Source organism: Phycodurus eques, chromosome 15, assembly GCF_024500275.1.
Source record: "Phycodurus eques isolate BA_2022a chromosome 15, UOR_Pequ_1.1, whole genome shotgun sequence".
In the NCBI taxonomy this organism is placed as follows: domain Eukaryota; kingdom Metazoa; phylum Chordata; class Actinopteri; order Syngnathiformes; family Syngnathidae; genus Phycodurus; species Phycodurus eques.
Window position 1 is genome coordinate 15,658,874 of NC_084539.1, and position 17,068 is coordinate 15,675,941.

Consider the following 17,068-nt stretch of genomic DNA (forward strand, 5'->3'; position numbering starts at 1 on the left):
TCCCTCACAGGGTGTAGCACTACAGCCCCATGCAACACTCATATTTAATGTTTCATTGTTGTAGATAATGTAATGATTTACTTCTCGCATCCTTTTTACAATTAGTGCTTTGTCTTTTGTCTTTGTTTCTCTCTCCCTTCTTGAAACTTTGTTCTGTTCAACTGATCAAGTCTGATTCTCAATAAACCTCAATTATAATACCACAGCGGAAGCTTAAAAACTCCACTGTGACACAGTAAAACTGTTCCGGCATTAAAGGGATACAGATTTTCCATTCTGCTTGACCTAACAGCCGAACAGGACCCAAAAAAAAGAGAGAGAAATAATGATGTTATACTCTTTTACTCTAATTTGAAGGCGTTTTTTCGACAAGGTGATATGACATAACGTTCCACAAAAGGCACTTTTTTTTTTTTACACAAAACAATCAATTACTCTGGAACCCATCATCCAATTTTCAAAATTCTTCGTTTGTTGTATTCAGATTGAAGTGGCCATTCCAACCAGACATTGCATTTTGACAGACTGTCTTTTTTGGGAAAACCTGGTCTTGTTGCTACTTTGAACACTTTTGAACACACTACTTTGATCTTTTTTCTTTGACTTACATTAACTCCCTTCTTTGCTGACCTCCTTTAGATCGTTTATCGGTCTGTATCATTACATCTAGGCCCCAGCCGCAGATGGACTATGGAATAAAACTAAACGTTTCGCGGTTAACACTGGGTCTTGGTTCCAAAATGACCTGTTACAGTTGCTGCTTCAATTCTCAAGAATAATCTCTCATCTTATCTGGCCAACAGATGTCTCATATATACTGTGGAGTGAAGATTTTTTGCCTTCATCTGACACAAAATAAGGTTGAAAATGTTCCACATAATTCTGCATGACAAGGCACTTTATTCCACATCAAGCTACCTTTATCACTCCAGTGACACCCTCGTTGTGTAATATTGAAAACTGTTAATATCGCTGCACTGCAATAGTATGTCTAGCTAGAGAAAAAATGATAAGCATTCAGTTTCAACCTTGCCCATTTTATTCATCTTACACCTTGTCTGTTCTCTTTTCCTTCGCTACAGTAGGGTTAGGTTAGGGTAGGGTAACTGTATGTAGCAGCCTGATAATAACGCCAGTAATAGTTCAGGTGTGAACATGGTGCAGATAATAATTAAAAATTTGAAGAAAGAAAACTGCTACCTTTGCCCAACGCAAATGAAAGGTACGGGGTGCATGGGAGGGGCGGGGGGCAGTGCCCCCGAGCACGGGGCTTGCCCCCGTGTGCCCCCCCCAAATCCACACTCCCCTCTCCCCTTAGATGAAATTGAATTGACTGCAAAAATTGACGGCCTGCCCCCGCGACATAATGAAATGGACGGGCACAATGCCTAGGACAGCCCAATTCCCCAACATAACCTAAGCTATGGTAGGGAGGAGTAATTGGTTTACAATTTTTGTTTTACTGGCCCACTGGTTATTGCTAATTATTTTGCGGACCCTTGAGTTACATCTCGTGGATGGATATTGTTCACAACAATATGTAAAATAGTGCAAAACATAATTTGAAATCATCACTCTATTTTAGATATACTCAACGGGAAAAAATACATACCATATTTTATAGCCATTGTCTTGACATATTTGTTCTGGGTGGCTGTGTTAATCTGTTCGTTATTTTTTTATATATATAAATAAAATATAAAACATACCAGCTTGTTGAAAATTCATTTATGTTCCTTTGCTCTTTCTCCATGCTTTTGCATTCTAATTGAGCAATTTAACAATAATTGTTTCGACATGCTTCTACTGTAATTATTGTGTATTTTGAGCGATGAGTAATTGCAGCCATGTTAAATGGACTTTTTAAAGTGACAGACAACAATGCTCGCTGTTCCGGTGAGGTTTTATCCAGTGATGGCTTTACATGCGAGGACATGGTTCTTGTGGCTATTATAGTCAACAACAAAAACAAATGGCAAGCATTCAAGCACACTGAGATTTTCTTGTAAAAGCTGAAATGGACTATCCATTAACATCGTTTTTGTGTGTTTCTCAAGATATTGTATCTTTTCTTCAGATTCCATTCACTGAGATTTCTCAAGGATTGTTAATACAAGTTTTTCTCATTCACACAAACACACATGCAAATACTTCATTGATTTATTGAAACAGCCCAGTTCTACTCCAGGATTGGAAAAAGGCTAAGGAGGTTGTTCCCAAATTAAAAAAATATATATACTTTTCTTTTCTCCTCTTCTCTATTCGGGTTGGGATAATGGTTAGCACATACCTCTATGTCTCGTTTGTCTGCTTGTGCAGTCCAGGGTGTACCCCTCCTCTCCCCAAGTCAGCTGGGATAGGCTCCAGCTCAATACCAAACTCATGAAGTCAAGCGTGATAAAAATGGTTGGATGGAGATGTGATATGATTAATCAATACATCTGTAAAGGAATTGAACTCCCCTGCCTGTACAGCTTATTTTTTTTCATTTGTCTCTAAATGCAACATGACAAATGGAGTCAGTGTCTTTACTTGCTTTTCTTTCATAAACTGGAATAAATTAGACACGGGATGAGAGCTCTGGCAATGACGGGCAAGCGGTGATTGATCCAAAATGATATTATTTTTTAAACAATTTAAAACCAGGTGTCTTAATATGTCATGTCAGGATTCGGGAATCTACCCAATGGGGGCCCCGAGCAGAATAGAATGATTTAATGGAAGATATATTTGCTTATCCATTGTTATTGTTTTTTTTTTTTTTTTTTTTTTTTTTCTGGGGGTCCTTGGTGCTTCTTGCTTGCCACCCCCAGCAGCGTCGAGAAACGCCCCTGCATACACTACTGTGTGTGAACAGTATGTGGCGCATGGATGGACACATGATCAGCAGACACACAAACACTGGCCGTTACTTGAAGTGGTTAAGGACCTTTGCACAATTGGTTGTTTGATGGCAAGGCCCTCCAGATATTTGTATACAGAACAAGTATTTAAAAAAATTACATTGTCCATATAATCCCTTTAAAGATGTGATGGAACAGCAACAATTGATCACACATCACCAATTTAACATAATTTTCTTGTCAAATGACAGCTGCAAATGTATTATTGATTGATGTTACCGTATGCTAGTGTCTGGTTGACGCTGTATCAATATTTAGTCACCCAAGTGAATCTTGCAGGTTTCATGGTGTTTGTTTCTTCTTCATTGCTATTCCTAGTGGAGGTAGTAATCATACGTCCACGTCCCAGTTTAACACGCACCTAATGTATTTATTCGTGTATGTGAGCAATGAGTGTGCATGTGTGTTAATATTTTTTTGTCCTTCACCTGTCACTTAATTTTAGAGAGACCAATAAAGTTTTGATTCATTTGAATAATATTTTTTTTAAAAAGCTAGCTAGTTACCTACTCCGCCTCTTTTAGAATATTGTTCCTTCACTCGTGTCAGCAGAGAGACGATAATCAATTCGAAATATATTGCGTCTGGTTAGCAGTCTAACCCTGAAAAGTCCCGTTTTCAAATTAAATAAAGTTTGAATCTCGTCGCTAAGAGACTAGCAACATCCGGGTTCAGAGTGTTGCTAGGAGACAGAAGCGCCGTTCCTGCTCCTTGTTTTTTCTTGAATTTGTTGTTGAGTGATTTTCGGCTGGTTTAAACGGATGGAGATTGTACACGAGTACACGAAGGCCCGCGGGGACTTTGGCCGCCAATGTCTCTTCTCGGACCGGCCCGCGGAGCTTCTTGCGGACGTGGCCCCGGACTCGGACCTGGCGCTGCAGTTCATGACGAGAAGCAGCAGAGTTCAGGCGCTTCAGTGTTCTCAAGACATGTCCGAGCACCAGGTCGTCTTCACCTTCATCTCGTTAACCTTTAAACTCTTTTCTACAAATTACAATGTCGAAATGTTCATTTATTTCAGTAGTTCCATTAAAAAACTGAAACTCATGCATTATTGTTAAACACAGGGAAATATACTTTTCAGAAGGGCAATCTAGATTACATAACTTTCAATTTATGAAATTTGTGGACTAAATTCCTACAATATTCATAATCCATGAAGATGCACATATCCCAACTTAATATAAGTATGTGGAAACTGGGACACAAAAATACATAATTTCACTCGTATTCATGATACTTTAGCAAAGATTTTTCATTTAATTCTCTATTGAAAAATGTGGCTTAGTTCCTCGTGTGTTTTTTTTGTTCCTCACTCGTCCAGTGGCAACATAGCAAAACAATGGGCTATAGTGTTTTGCACAGGGTGTACACCGCCTCTTGCCCAAAATCAGCTGGGATAGGCTCCAACACACCCGATGTAGTGGGCTGGGGGCATTTCTTTGGGCAAGGACGTGAGAGGGTGGGGGCAGGGACTAGGTAGTGAAGTTAGGCTACATCTACACCTAACAGTTTGAAAACAGCAGACTCTACCTTTATTTCACAGTCATCCCTGGCAATTCTGATGATTTGAGATTTTTTTGAAATATATATTATTGTTCAACTTCTTTGTCATATACCATAAAAGTGAGTTGAATATCAACCGTGTTTATGTTGAATTAACCAACACCGGTTCATTATTTACAAGCCAGGTGAACACAGAGAGGTTTGAATCAGAAAGCCGTGGAATAAACCATGTGGAAGGGGGGTGGCCCAAAGACATCAACCCCCAAGACATGGAGCAAACCATTCGTTTCAGGAAGAAGGTGGAGAAGGATGAGAGCTACTTGATTAGCATCATGCAGCTTGGTGATGTAAGATCCTCTGGTGTCCCTCATTGCTTCAGTTTAGTCCTCAACTGATTCTGCACTCTATAATGTCATATCGCTGCGGTCTAGGTTATAGGGCACTGCGTTGGACAGAACACCGCCGTCAACATATACCAGAAGTACTTTGAGGATGAAGATCTGCGGGACAAAATTCAGGAACCGCCATCTGCTAAGACCATCAATGTGTTCAGGTACCTCATGACTTATTGTTCCCACAGGAGCCCTTTCTTCTTCTTGGATGTCAAAATTCCACTTCTAGATGTTACAATCAGGATTGTTTCAACAGAGATCCGAACCAGGTGAAGCGAACTGTCACCTGTCTGTCCTGGCACCCCGACGGAGGTAGAAAACTGGCAGCTGCCTACTCATGCCTGGAGTTCCAGAAAGCTTCCACAGACATGAGCCCGGATGCATACATTTGGGACATTGGTCAGTGTGACAGACAGAAAGACAGACCAAGAGGCCAAGATAACAGTCACTCGGATATTTACATGTGTATTGCAGAGAACCCCAACAAACCTGAGCTGACTCTGAAACCTGCGTCTCCTCTTGTCTGTTTGGACTACAACCCAAAAGACTCACACACTCTTGTTGGCGGGAGCTACAATGGACAAATTGGTGGGTTCATGTAAAAAATGGATCAGTAACACTTCTTATGTGTAGCATAGTTATTAAGGGGTTAGCACAGTCCACTCACAACCAGGTGGTCCTGGATGTGAATCTCTATGTGAAAGACAGTTCCATGTTGAGTGGGCTCTCTTACATAAGGTTATTTGTTAACTCTACATTGCATGTAAATGTGAATGTCCATGCAAATTGGGATTAGTTGGTGATGAGTCCATGGGGTGTGTCTCACCTCTCACCCTAAATTAGCTGGGATAGGTGCCAGCTTCTGTTCAATAAGGCTTGGTTTGTTTCAGTGTTCTGGGATACCCGTAAAGGCAGTCAGCCTACGGATGTTTCCTCTCTGGAGCAGAGTCACAGGGATCCAGTCTATAAGACCATTTGGTTGCAATCCAAGACCGGAACAGAAGCCTTCTCTGCATCCACTGATGGACAGGTCAATATGTATAGTAAATTTGAATCAACCCTCAGGGGCTGGGTTGGATTCATCCAGCCAGACTGAGTGAACCCTGTTTATTATGTCAGATTCTGTGGTGGGACGTCCGTCGGCTGAGCGAGCCCACAGAGCAGTTGATTCTGGACTTGGGTCGGGAAGGAAACCTAGACCGGGCTTTAGGAGCGATCTCCCTGGAGTTTGAATCCACCATGGTGTGTTTTGTTTCAGCTAATCAAAACTGTGTGTCTCACTCTGCCCCTTAAAATGTCCTCTTGTCTCTCCAGCCAACCAAGTTCATGGTGGGGACCGAACAGGGTATTGTTGTGTCCTGTAACAGAAAGGCAAAGACTACATCTGAAAAGATAGTCTGTAGCTACGACAGCCACCATGGACCTGTCTATGCGCTACAGAGGAACCCTTTCTTCCCCAAAAACTTCCTCAGTGTGGGGGACTGGAGGGCTCGCATCTGGTCTGAGGACATCAAGGAGTCGTCCATCATGTGGACCAAGTACTATTTTCTTTTCTTCAGCAAGGATGTATGTTGTTAGGTGACTGGATTCATCAAAAACAACTAAACCAATTACCACAAAACTATGTGGAGGGGTGTGGCATTGGCGGGGGAAGAAGCCATTACATTTTAGCTGTATTTCCTCCAAAAGATCCTGGAACTTTTCGTTTTTGGTACTTGTTGTTCCTGGAACTAAAATACTCCAAACTGCACCAAAGATTCCTGAAATGCTCCAAACTGCTTCTTCTTCTTTTGGCCCCGATACATTTAGACAAAGGAAATACAAAGCCTAATCCCTACTAGTTAGCACATCCGCCTGACTGCTCTAAGTTGTGGGTTCAAATCTCTGCTCTGGCCTTACTGTGTGGAATTTGCATGTTCTTCCCATGCTTGCGTGGGCTTTCTCCAAGTACTCGGACTTCTGCCCCCCACATTCCCAAAGCATGCATGTAAGATTAACTGAGACTCTAAATTGTCCATAAGTGTGAATGTGAGCGTGAATGGTTGTTTGTCTATTTGTGCCCTGCGATTAGCTGGTGACCAGTCTAGTCCAAGTGTACCACACCTCTTGTTTGTTTGTATAGCCCTTAATCACAAGGGCTTCACAGGCATCAATGACTGACGACATCCCCCCTTATCTTTCAGGACGGAACATACGGTACAACTAAGTCAGTGAGATAGGAGGCTGCGAACCCGTGTAATATTTTATGAATAAGTAAAAGAACCTTAAAATCGCTTTTCAAGTGGACTGAGAGCCGATGCAAGTTGGCCAGCATCGGTGTAATATGCCCAATGTAAAACCTCACCTGCGACCCTAATGATTAAATGTGCTATCGAAAATAGATGGATTGATACATATAGCCAATAGTTTCTGTGGTCCAAACTCACAGTGGTAGTCCCAAAGTTCCCAGTTGTAGGGTAAGGCTCTTAGGGTCAAACTGTGCTTTTTGGTGCTGATCCAATAGAAATGTGGATTCAGAATTTTTTTTCACAAAATTCTGTATTTGCTCCCTCTTCGTATATATTTTTCTTCAACAATATTCTACCATTATTGTTGTGTCCTAACAGCTTGTTGTTGTTGTTTTTTTCAAATGTCTTTGCTTCAATCAGGTACCAGATGTCGTTCCTGACAGATGCCTGCTGGAGTCCTGTCAGGCCCGCCGTCTTCTTCACTGTGAAGACCGAAGGCGTGCTGGACACCTGGGACGTCTTGTTTAAGCAGAACGACCCCACGCTGAGTGTAAAGGTACACAGGTTTCTTCCATGTTCACCTAAAAGCCAAATAGCTTTTTCTGTGATAAAATCAAGCCGAGTGTTGTTTTTTTAGGTGTGTGATGAAGCCCTGTATAGCCTGCGGCCTCATGAGAGCGGACGCCTGGTGGCTTGCGGCTCTCAGCAGGGTGCAGTTACATTATTGGAGATCTGCTTGGGACTGTCCAGCCTCCAGAAGAATGAGAAGAGTCTTATGGCTGAGGTGAGACCCTGAAGTTAAAGTCTAGGAGTCACCAAGATTTTTTTAAACTGAGAGGTAATCCTTTTTTACTGGTTAATGCAAAAGGCTACCAGTTTCATATGCACTTCTAAAACAACAAATTTGCTCAAATTATTAAGGTGCAAATCATCTCATTGTCGTTGCGCCCGCTTGTCTTCATGAACGCTCGGGTTTGGTCATGCGCTACAATACTGACCTTTAAACTACACTTTTTTTTTAAATTGTCATTTCCAAATTTACACCAATGTAAGTGTGATGGAAAAAAAGTAGCAGGAAATTAGCTGCAGCTCACTGTAAGTGGCGCTCCTTTTTTTATAGAATAGCAGCACACAAAAAATGACACGCATCTCACTACTAAGCTATTTTTAGAACAGGCCAGTGAGATACTCATGTAGTCCGCGGGGTCTTCCTGGTGCTCCACGGGCACCATGTTGGTGATCCCTGAGTTAAACACACAAGCTGATTTCCTCCACTTCAAACTGCAACAACTTTCTTTTTTTTTTTTCATTTCAGCAGAGAGGATGAACCATATTGCAGTAGGTATCTACAGTTCAAAGGAACGGTCTTTAGCCACCACTACATTTACACTCCAATGTAGGACAAAATGGCATAATGTAATAGTATCCATCCATCCATTGTCTGTACTGGTTTATTTATTATTATTATTATTATTTTATTTATTTTCTATCGTGCTTGTCTTCATTGGAGTTGCGGGTGAGATAGAGCCCACCCCAACTGACTTTGGGCGAGCGGCAGGGTATACTCTGGACTGGTTGCCAGCCAATCCAATACTGTATCGAGAAACCACACCACTCACATTCACACCATTAATTAAACTAACGTGTGTTACTTTAAAGTCGTACCTGGACAAAATCCATGCAAGCACTCATCCACCATACCTGCAGTGGTTAGCTTGTCTGCCTCACAGTCAAGAGGTCCCGGGTTTGAATCTGGACTCAGACTTTCCCGTGTGGATCTTAAATTGTCTCCCTGCAAGGGTTTTCTTCCGGTACATCAGCTTATCCCAGATTCCAAAAACATGCATTTATTGAAAATGATCCATAGGTGTGACAGGTGAATGGTGTTTTGTTTATATGTGCCCTGTGATTGATTGGGGACCAGTCCAGTCCAGCTGGGATGTGCTCCAGTATTGAAAATGGACGGATTGATGTACAATATCCATTTTGGGATCTATGGATATCGCCATGTTTTTCTTCTTGACATCATCTATACCCTTCTGTGGCGGCACTCCGGAAGAACACAAAGCATTCTTGTGTCAATTGTGCGTGTGCAGATGTTGGAGCGCGAGGCCAAGCGCGAGAAGATCCTGGAGGCTCGTCAGAAGGAGCTACGACTGAAGGAAAGGAGTCGGTCCGAGCAAAGCCGAGAGGACGAGGCGAGCCGAGACGCGGCGGTGCGAGAGGAGACTCCTGAGCAGTTGATCGCCAGAGCTGAGCAAGACTTTTTCAGCATGGTGGAAGCTGAGAAGAGGAGGAGGAAGGAAAGGGAGCAAGAAAAAAAGCAGGTAAGGGTGCATGATTAAAACTTTGTCGCAACTAATACTGTATTGTTATATTTTTGACAAAATAACACTTTGATACAGCAAAGAGCAATGTTAGTGCTTTCTCCTGTTATTATAGTGTGACACTGAGGATCTTATTAAAATCTAATCTTGAGCCATCTAATCTCACTTTAATTTATGTTTTTTTTCTCTCTCCCCTTATCTCAGCTTAGCTCATAGATGGGAGAAAGACAACAAGATTGCACCAGTGGAGCTCAGCTTGGTGTGAAGCGCAGTCATCCTAAATCACTCTGACCGATAGTCGCAAAAGACTCAACATTTGGCTAAAACATCTCCATACATTTTACAGTATAGATTGGTTGTCCTCATTAGGGACGCTGGTGAGCTGGAGCCAATCCCAGCTGATTTTGGGCGAGAGGCTGGGTGCACTCTTGACTGGTTGCTCGCCAGTCACATATGGACAGAAACCAACACTCACATTCACACCTATTGACAATTTAGAGTCTCCAATGAACACTAACATGCATGTTTTTGGAATGTGGGAGGTAACCACAGTAGCCAGAGAGACAACCCGCACAAGCACTGGGAGAACATGCAAACTCCACACAGGAAGGCCAGAACCAACATCGGAATCCCGACCTCAGAACTGTCACACACATGCTAGCAACTCGTCCACCATACCACAAATCAAGTAATTCCTGGGAAATGTATGCCTGGCTAATGTGTTTGGAATGGAGAGTAAAGAGGATGGGTCACTGATGGTGTAGTGGTACACTTGCCTGACTTTGGTGCGGGCAGCGTGGGATCATTTTTTTTGGTTGTCCGTGTCTATATGTGCCCTGCGACTGACTGGCGACCAGTTCAGGGCGTAGTCCGCCTTTCGCCCGAAATCAGCTGGGATAGGCTCCAGCGCCCCGTGACCCTAACCAGGATAAGCGGTGTTGACAATGGATGGATAGAGTAAAGAGGTTGGATTTGCCTGCTTGATTGTGCGGCTGACTTTCCATCCTGGATTACCAGTGACATGCTGTATTGTGTCACAAGAGCAAAGAGTTTGCTAATGCGGAAATGGTGATTGAGCTGCATAATTTATTCATACCAGTTAGAGTGAGTGTTGGAATGAGGAACTCTTCCTCACGACCTAAGCAAATCACTGACAGCTGTCTGTCAATTAAACAGAGTGCTTTTATGAGGCAGCGTGTGGGTGCTCTAACCCGCAATGGCTGTATCATTTACTACGCATGCTCATTTTGATAATGCTACTCAACTCAAGCACGCAGTAGATTGAACAATTACCTGAATGGAAAACAGCAAGGTGGAGATTGGTTAGCCCATCTGTCTCACAGTCAAGAAGTTGTGGGGTTGAATCTCGACTCAGGGCTTCCTGTGTGGAGTTTTCATTCTCCCTGTACTTGTGTTGGTTTTTTTTCAGGGTAGTCTAGATTCCTGCCACGTTCCAAAAACGTACATGTTAGGTTCATTTAAAACTATAAATAGTCCATAGCTGTGAACACGAGTGTGAATAGTTTGTATGTGCCCTGCGGTTTGCTGCCAATTTCTCTCTCAGTTGTCTGGATTTTTGGTGCTTGCCTAAAACCAAAACCAAGTACACACTTGGGCTTTCTGGCATGAGTCGGCCCTCCCCAACTACATAAATACTGAGCACCTTCATTGCATCAGTGGCTATTCGCCACAATGAAGAACTTATCCCATTGTCACCACTACAAGATGCAGTTAGCTAGCAAGCTATGCTAAAAAAAAATGCATCTTCCCTGAAGTGTTATGTGTTATTGGGCTGGAGTGTCTCTGTTGTGTGGCGTGTGGAGCCGCCGCTGAGTCTTATGCTGTTTTACTTTTATGAGATTCCGTACCAACAGGTGCATTTTTGTGCAATAACCTGTGCAAATGTGGTGGGAAGGCAATATGTCAAAGGGGGTCAATGTAGACCTGGACAGTATGTAAAGGTTGACCAAAAATTCAGTTGAAGTGACACTTGGGCATATTTCTTTCATATTTTGTCAAGGTTCTTGTGGCTACTGGATTCTGAACCTTCAGTCGTGTCAGTTGCTGCGCATGCTGCAGGCACTACACGAACTCTGAGTCACCTCATCATGAGGAACTGCTTGTTTGATCGCTCCCAACATCTCTGAAAGATCTATTAACTGAACAGTCAGGCAGTCTATCGAAAAACTTCCTTTCTTCCCATCAGCCGCTGCTGTGGGAGGCTAAGGAAACCTACACGGTCATGAGTGGTGTAAAAGCAGCCCTATCCCATCTATTATTCACAAACGCATACGCGGGCAGCTGTTTCCAGCCTCATTAGACCAAGATCACACCAAGACGTGTAACACAATCGTCCATCTGATTGCACTATTGCATACTTGCAGTGTAGATCAAGGCAATGTGCAGTAGCTCCAAGCACCACATCAAAAAAGAATAAATGATTAAAAGTAAGAATATTTCTGATGGGGTTGTAAAGCAAATATCTTGAGAAGTCCCAGTGCATTTGAGCATTGCAGATGCGTCCTATCGTGCCGGCGATTCCCTGAATGCCCTGGCCTGTCACTCATGTTGATTCGGCCACTAATTAAGAAAATTGCTACAGAAGGGGCCTCTTAGTTCACACAAATCAATGGTGTTGTCTTTCGAGGCTGCGCTTGGTCAATATTTAAGAAATAGCCTATGCTTTGATTTAAACGTGGTTGCGTGATCATTTTTTTCCTATATTATGTGTATCCAATTCGATTCCACTCATTGACGTCTGTATTGCATCTCAGTGTTTATTGTTGGTGCACATTTGAGGTCCCTTTTTTTCTGCTCCAGTGCACAACAGCCAGATCCTTTAACTAGATTAATTTAGAAGAGTGGATGAAGATGGAAAGCTGTGAATTGGAGGGAGGAGGAGAGCATGAAGGGAATAGGAAGAAAGTGAATGAGTGGACAGAGTAACTGCAGCTCATAGTCCTAAGGTTGCATATAAGTCTCCACAGAGAGTTGGTGCAAGCGTAGGCAATTTTTTACGTAGTTACAGAAGAGCGTGATAATCCAGTTAAATGAAAATGTAAACACCAAATAATCCCCCACCACCCAGGCCCCCTCATATTCTTATAAATCCTCTCTAACATCCACACAGCCAGATATTCATTAATATAGCAGATATCGTTAGCACTGAGTGGGTATAATAACATACTTAGTGCAGCAAATTAGAAATATTATGTTTGGGGATAGGAATGATGCAGCGTGGAGGGGGAAAAACTGTTTTGTTTTTTTCTTAGCAAAAATATCCCATCAAATGTTTGCACTTTTTCATTATGGAGTGTTGTATGTATATGTCATCTATTTTGGAATATGGCCACAACAAAACAAAATGTGGAAAAAGTGAAGCATTGTGAAAACTTTCCGGAAGCACTGGAAGCAAAACATGCAAAGCTGATACTTTGTAAGTCGAAATTTTAGAGCTTTCATTGAACTGTGGTTGTATTCTGAAATAAGCAGGTAAGATAATACAGTGGTGCCTTGAGATATGAGTTTAATTCATTCTGTGACAATGCTCGTGACTCAACACACTCATTTCTCAGTCAAATCATCATTCCCAATTTAAATGAAAGGAAATGCCATTAACCCGTTCCAGCCTGCCCAAAAACAACGTTGTTAACGTGATTTTAAGAAAGTAGTGCGCTATAATATTGTAAAACATACAGTAACGACATAGTGAAATAGAATGTAAAGAAAAACTCTGAGACAATCTTTTTGTTTCAATTCAATGGACATTGTGCAGCTCCTTCTGGTCGGTGCGCCTTCACTACCTGACGGCGGTATAATAGATTGTCACAGCTCCTCCGTATGGCAGTAATATTGGTCAGTCTTTGCAGAGGATTAAGAATATATACGAGTGCTGTTATATTACCTGCCTACGTGTTGCTTCAAATATCCGTTGCTTAAAGGGTTATAACACTCACGCTATTCGTTAGCCCATTCATGATGTTTTCTATTATGTGTTACCATTTGGCTAGTGGAATTTAAAGAAAAGTTACGTCCATCCATCCATCCATCCATTTTCTGAGCCGCTTCTCCTCACTAGGGTCGCGGGCGTGCTGGAGCCTATCCCAGCTATCATCGGGCAGGAGGCGGGGTACACTCTGAACTGGTTGCCAGCCAATCGCAGGGCACATACAAACAAAGAACCATTCGCACTCACATTCACACCTACGGGAAATTTAGAGTTGTCAATTAACCTACCATGCATGTTTTGGGGATGTGGGAGAAAACCGGAGTGCTCGGAGAAACAGGGAGAACATGCAAACTCCACACAGGCGGGGCCGGGGATTGAACCACGGTCCTCAGAACTGTGAGGCTGACGCTCTAACCAGTCGTCTACCGTGCCGCCGCAATGTTATGTGATTATTTTAAATACACAACGTATAATACTCCTTATATTTTATTTATTTTGACAATAAACTTCAAGTGGAAGTGGCAATGAACGGCTTGTAACCTCTGCCAAACTGCTGCTTTTTATGAAGTGAGTTGAGTTGACGTCACTGCGACAATACAGCCCTTGTATCTTAAGTTTTTACTCGCAAGTCAAAGCAAGAAAACTCCAAAGTCAGCAGTTGGGTCACTCGTATTGCAAAGCAACACTGCATAGCTATTTTTTGTATTTTTTTTGTATTTTTTTAATTTTTATTTATATATATATATATATATATATTCTTGTCTTGGAAGTAATTCCTTTGTATAGGAATGAATGAACTGTCCTGGTGGGTTTTAACTCATGAAATCCAATGCAGTTCAACAACACTGCACATTACATCTCCAGTAATTAACATATCGCTAGATTAATATTCTCCGCCGGTGTCACTTCTGATCACATAACGGGCCTCATTAGCTTGTGCAGGTGTACCTAATGAAGTGTCCCGTGGGTGATGAAGGGGAGTTTCCCCCACATCTGTACATGTTGGCCAATTCACTATCAAGCCAAGGCGGTGGATAATTGCTGCAGCTATTATGAATCATGAATGCTTTGACTGAGTATCTGGCTTCAACTTCAGAGCCATACAGCATGCAGAAGGCACAAACTGTAAATTTGCCCATCTACCTTGTTCTCCATGTCCACTTCAGGGTTAATGAAAATTGATGTATTTTATAGCAGCTGAAGGCGCTGAATCTGTACTCAATCATTATGCTGTGGAAGGAGTTACGCTTGGTTTTTTTCTACTTGAGCTTCTTGTGTCCTTATGTGTGTGCGTGCATGAAAGGGGGCTGCAATATATAAGGGGGCTCTTCTGTCAATGTTTCTGCACACCACTGTCCTGAAAAAATCGTCATGATTTAAAGGTTTGCAGGATTAGTGGTGACATTTTTATACCAGCGATGAAGCAAGGATGGAGGGCTTTGCTCTTTTGCTTTGGGACGTCGTCTGAGGTAAATGAATGAGTGACTGATGTGCACAAGTCTCTTTTGCTGACGTTAGCGCAATTATTGAGAAAGGTTAGGCTAGTTCTAGAGGGGGGGGGGGTGATAAAGTTGGAATCCTGGAAAAATCATTTATAATTTTTTTTTTTCATTTTTTGATTGGAGTGATGAGAGGGGGGAAATGAGTCTATATGGGGTGTAGTCTATCATTTTTGAGGCAACTATTGTCATACACGTTCAACCTTGTGCTACAAAGCTGATAATGACTGAACATACTGTGAAAGAGGAAAATGGGGGTATACAGTTACAGTATGTCCATAGTGAAAACTGATGTGGTACATAAAATACCTGTAATTCCTAAATGGTAAATGCCATATTTATTAACCTGCCAAATCAAAGCTAAAACTCTACACTTCCATTACTGTTTCTATTTCAAATGTGTTGTGGTGTGTAAAGGCAAAATCATTTTTTGGGGGAAAAAAAAAAGTGCTATTGTCCAAATACTTTTGGACTTCTATCAGCAAAATGTGTGAGGTTTTCGAGGATAACAAAGATTTATTGACAATCCATCAAAAGAATATATCAGTTTAACAACAAAACATGTAGATCCAAATCCACATTGTGATCTAAAGTTACTATATATTATTTGTCCATTGCTCATACCAAAGCTACACCCTGCAAGTCATCTGCAATCTTTGTGCATGATGGCAACAAACATACATGAACATGGGCAAAACATACTGTACGATTAAAACATTTATGATTGATCCATTTTCTATAGTGCTTATCCTCATTGGGAATGCGGCTAAGCTGTACCCTATCCCAGTTAACTAACGAGAGGTGTGATGCACCCTGTGGTGGTTGTCAGTCAATGGCAGGGCAAATATAGACAAACAAGCATTCACACTCACATTCACAACCATGGACAATTTAGAATCTTCAATGAAACTAACATGCATGTTTTTGGGATGTGGGTGTAGGGTGGAGTACGCAGAGAAAAGCCACACAACCAACAGAAGAACACGCAAACTCCACACAGAAGATCCATAGCCAAGATTCAAACCCCGAACCCTCAGGAGTGTGAGGCAGTTGTCCTAACCACTCAAACACCACGATGTCCAAGCATACAACAACACAGTGTACAGTATATTAGCAAAGTGATTTAAAAAAAAAAAAAAAAAAAAAATACCTGTGTAAAGTTTCCTCGTTGAAAGTTACATTTGCAAAGTGCACATTTTTAATAGAATTGGAACCACTTGTAATTTCTAATTGTATGAAGAGCGATGTAAATTGGTGTTTTGTTGGTTCATTGCAAACTATTTTCCACTTTGTACATTTTACAAGTAAAATTATTCATATTTGGGTCATAATAAAGGCACAAGAAGCACTTGAAAACAATTAATGTAAGTATATTTTCAGCATGATCACAATGTTTCCCCAAATTATTAACTGAAGATTTACTTACAGTCAGTGATTCTGTGGTGGGTTACTCGTCTGACTTCTTAAGTTCAATTCCCACTCAGTGAATGTGAATGGTTGTCTGTCTCTGCACAGTACGTGCCCTGTGATTGACTGCCGACCAATCCAGGGATCATTTCCAGCTCGCCGTGACCCTAAACAGGATAAGCAGTAGTGCTGTGAAAAACGAGTGGCAATTTCTTTTCTCTCTCGAGTTTGCTTGAAAAACAAATCCCGAATTATTCGAATTAAAACAAGTCAAAGAATAAAATAGTTCTCACTTTATTCTGACATGCGCTCAAATGCTTCCCGCGACCGCCGCCATTTTGACTTAGACCCCATCGCTTCAGTGTATGTATGCATTGTAGCTTCACCGAGATCGCCATAAAGTTTATTTGAAAAATAAAAGACCTCTCCGCTGAAGGGGGCTTGGGTTTAGCCTAACTCGTCACTGAGCTACACGGATGAGGCCGAGGTGCGGAAAGGGATCCTCATTAAAGTAAGCCATTTTAAACTAATAAGAAAACTTTTCTGTACAGAGATGTGGCAGCTAAAACACATCAGTCAAAACGCACCAGCATTCTCTCTTACAGGTTCAATAGATAGTTTTCAAATAATAAATACATCAGATTTGTCATTTGTTGAACTATTATTTTGGGTAACAATACAATGAGTAACAATTCAACTGTGATTCGCTCGTCATTCGTCAATGTCGATAAGAATAGTGATTATCAAGTTCTAGCACAAATAAGGAGTATAGCATATGGATGAATAGATTTACAACCATAATTATGTTATATTATCTCATATGGCTTTTTTAGTCTATTGGTGAGTGTGCTAAATGT

At 41.7% G+C, this 17,068-nt stretch overlaps 1 protein-coding gene across 1 annotated transcript; it reads left to right on the plus strand.

Moving 5' to 3' along the window:
* Positions 1 to 3,664: 3,664 nt before the first annotated feature.
* Positions 3,665 to 15,816, plus strand: dnai2b (dynein, axonemal, intermediate chain 2b). Its single transcript, XM_061698844.1, has 13 exons — positions 3,665 to 3,847; positions 4,595 to 4,756; positions 4,841 to 4,962; positions 5,058 to 5,200; positions 5,276 to 5,389; positions 5,692 to 5,831; positions 5,921 to 6,043; positions 6,116 to 6,339; positions 7,450 to 7,585; positions 7,667 to 7,813; positions 9,126 to 9,356; positions 9,561 to 9,615; positions 15,746 to 15,816. Exons 1-12 carry the CDS (start codon positions 3,665 to 3,667, stop codon positions 9,570 to 9,572), a joined length of 1,737 nt encoding a protein of 578 aa, XP_061554828.1. The 3' UTR covers positions 9,573 to 9,615; positions 15,746 to 15,816.
* Positions 15,817 to 17,068: the final 1,252 nt, after the last annotated feature.

What these genes read in the sequence shown, in the direction of transcription:
- dnai2b (XM_061698844.1), top strand. Translation starts at nt 3,665, where the DNA reads ATGGAGATTGTACACGAGTACACGAAGGCCCGCGGGGACTTTGGCCGC. An exon ending in TGCATACATTTGGGACATTG is followed by an intron (nt 5,201 to 5,275) that starts GTCAGTGTGACA and finishes TGTGTATTGCAG; the next exon opens with AGAACCCCAACAAACCTGAG. An exon ending in TGGAGTTTGAATCCACCATG is followed by an intron (nt 6,044 to 6,115) that starts GTGTGTTTTGTT and finishes TTGTCTCTCCAG; the next exon opens with CCAACCAAGTTCATGGTGGG.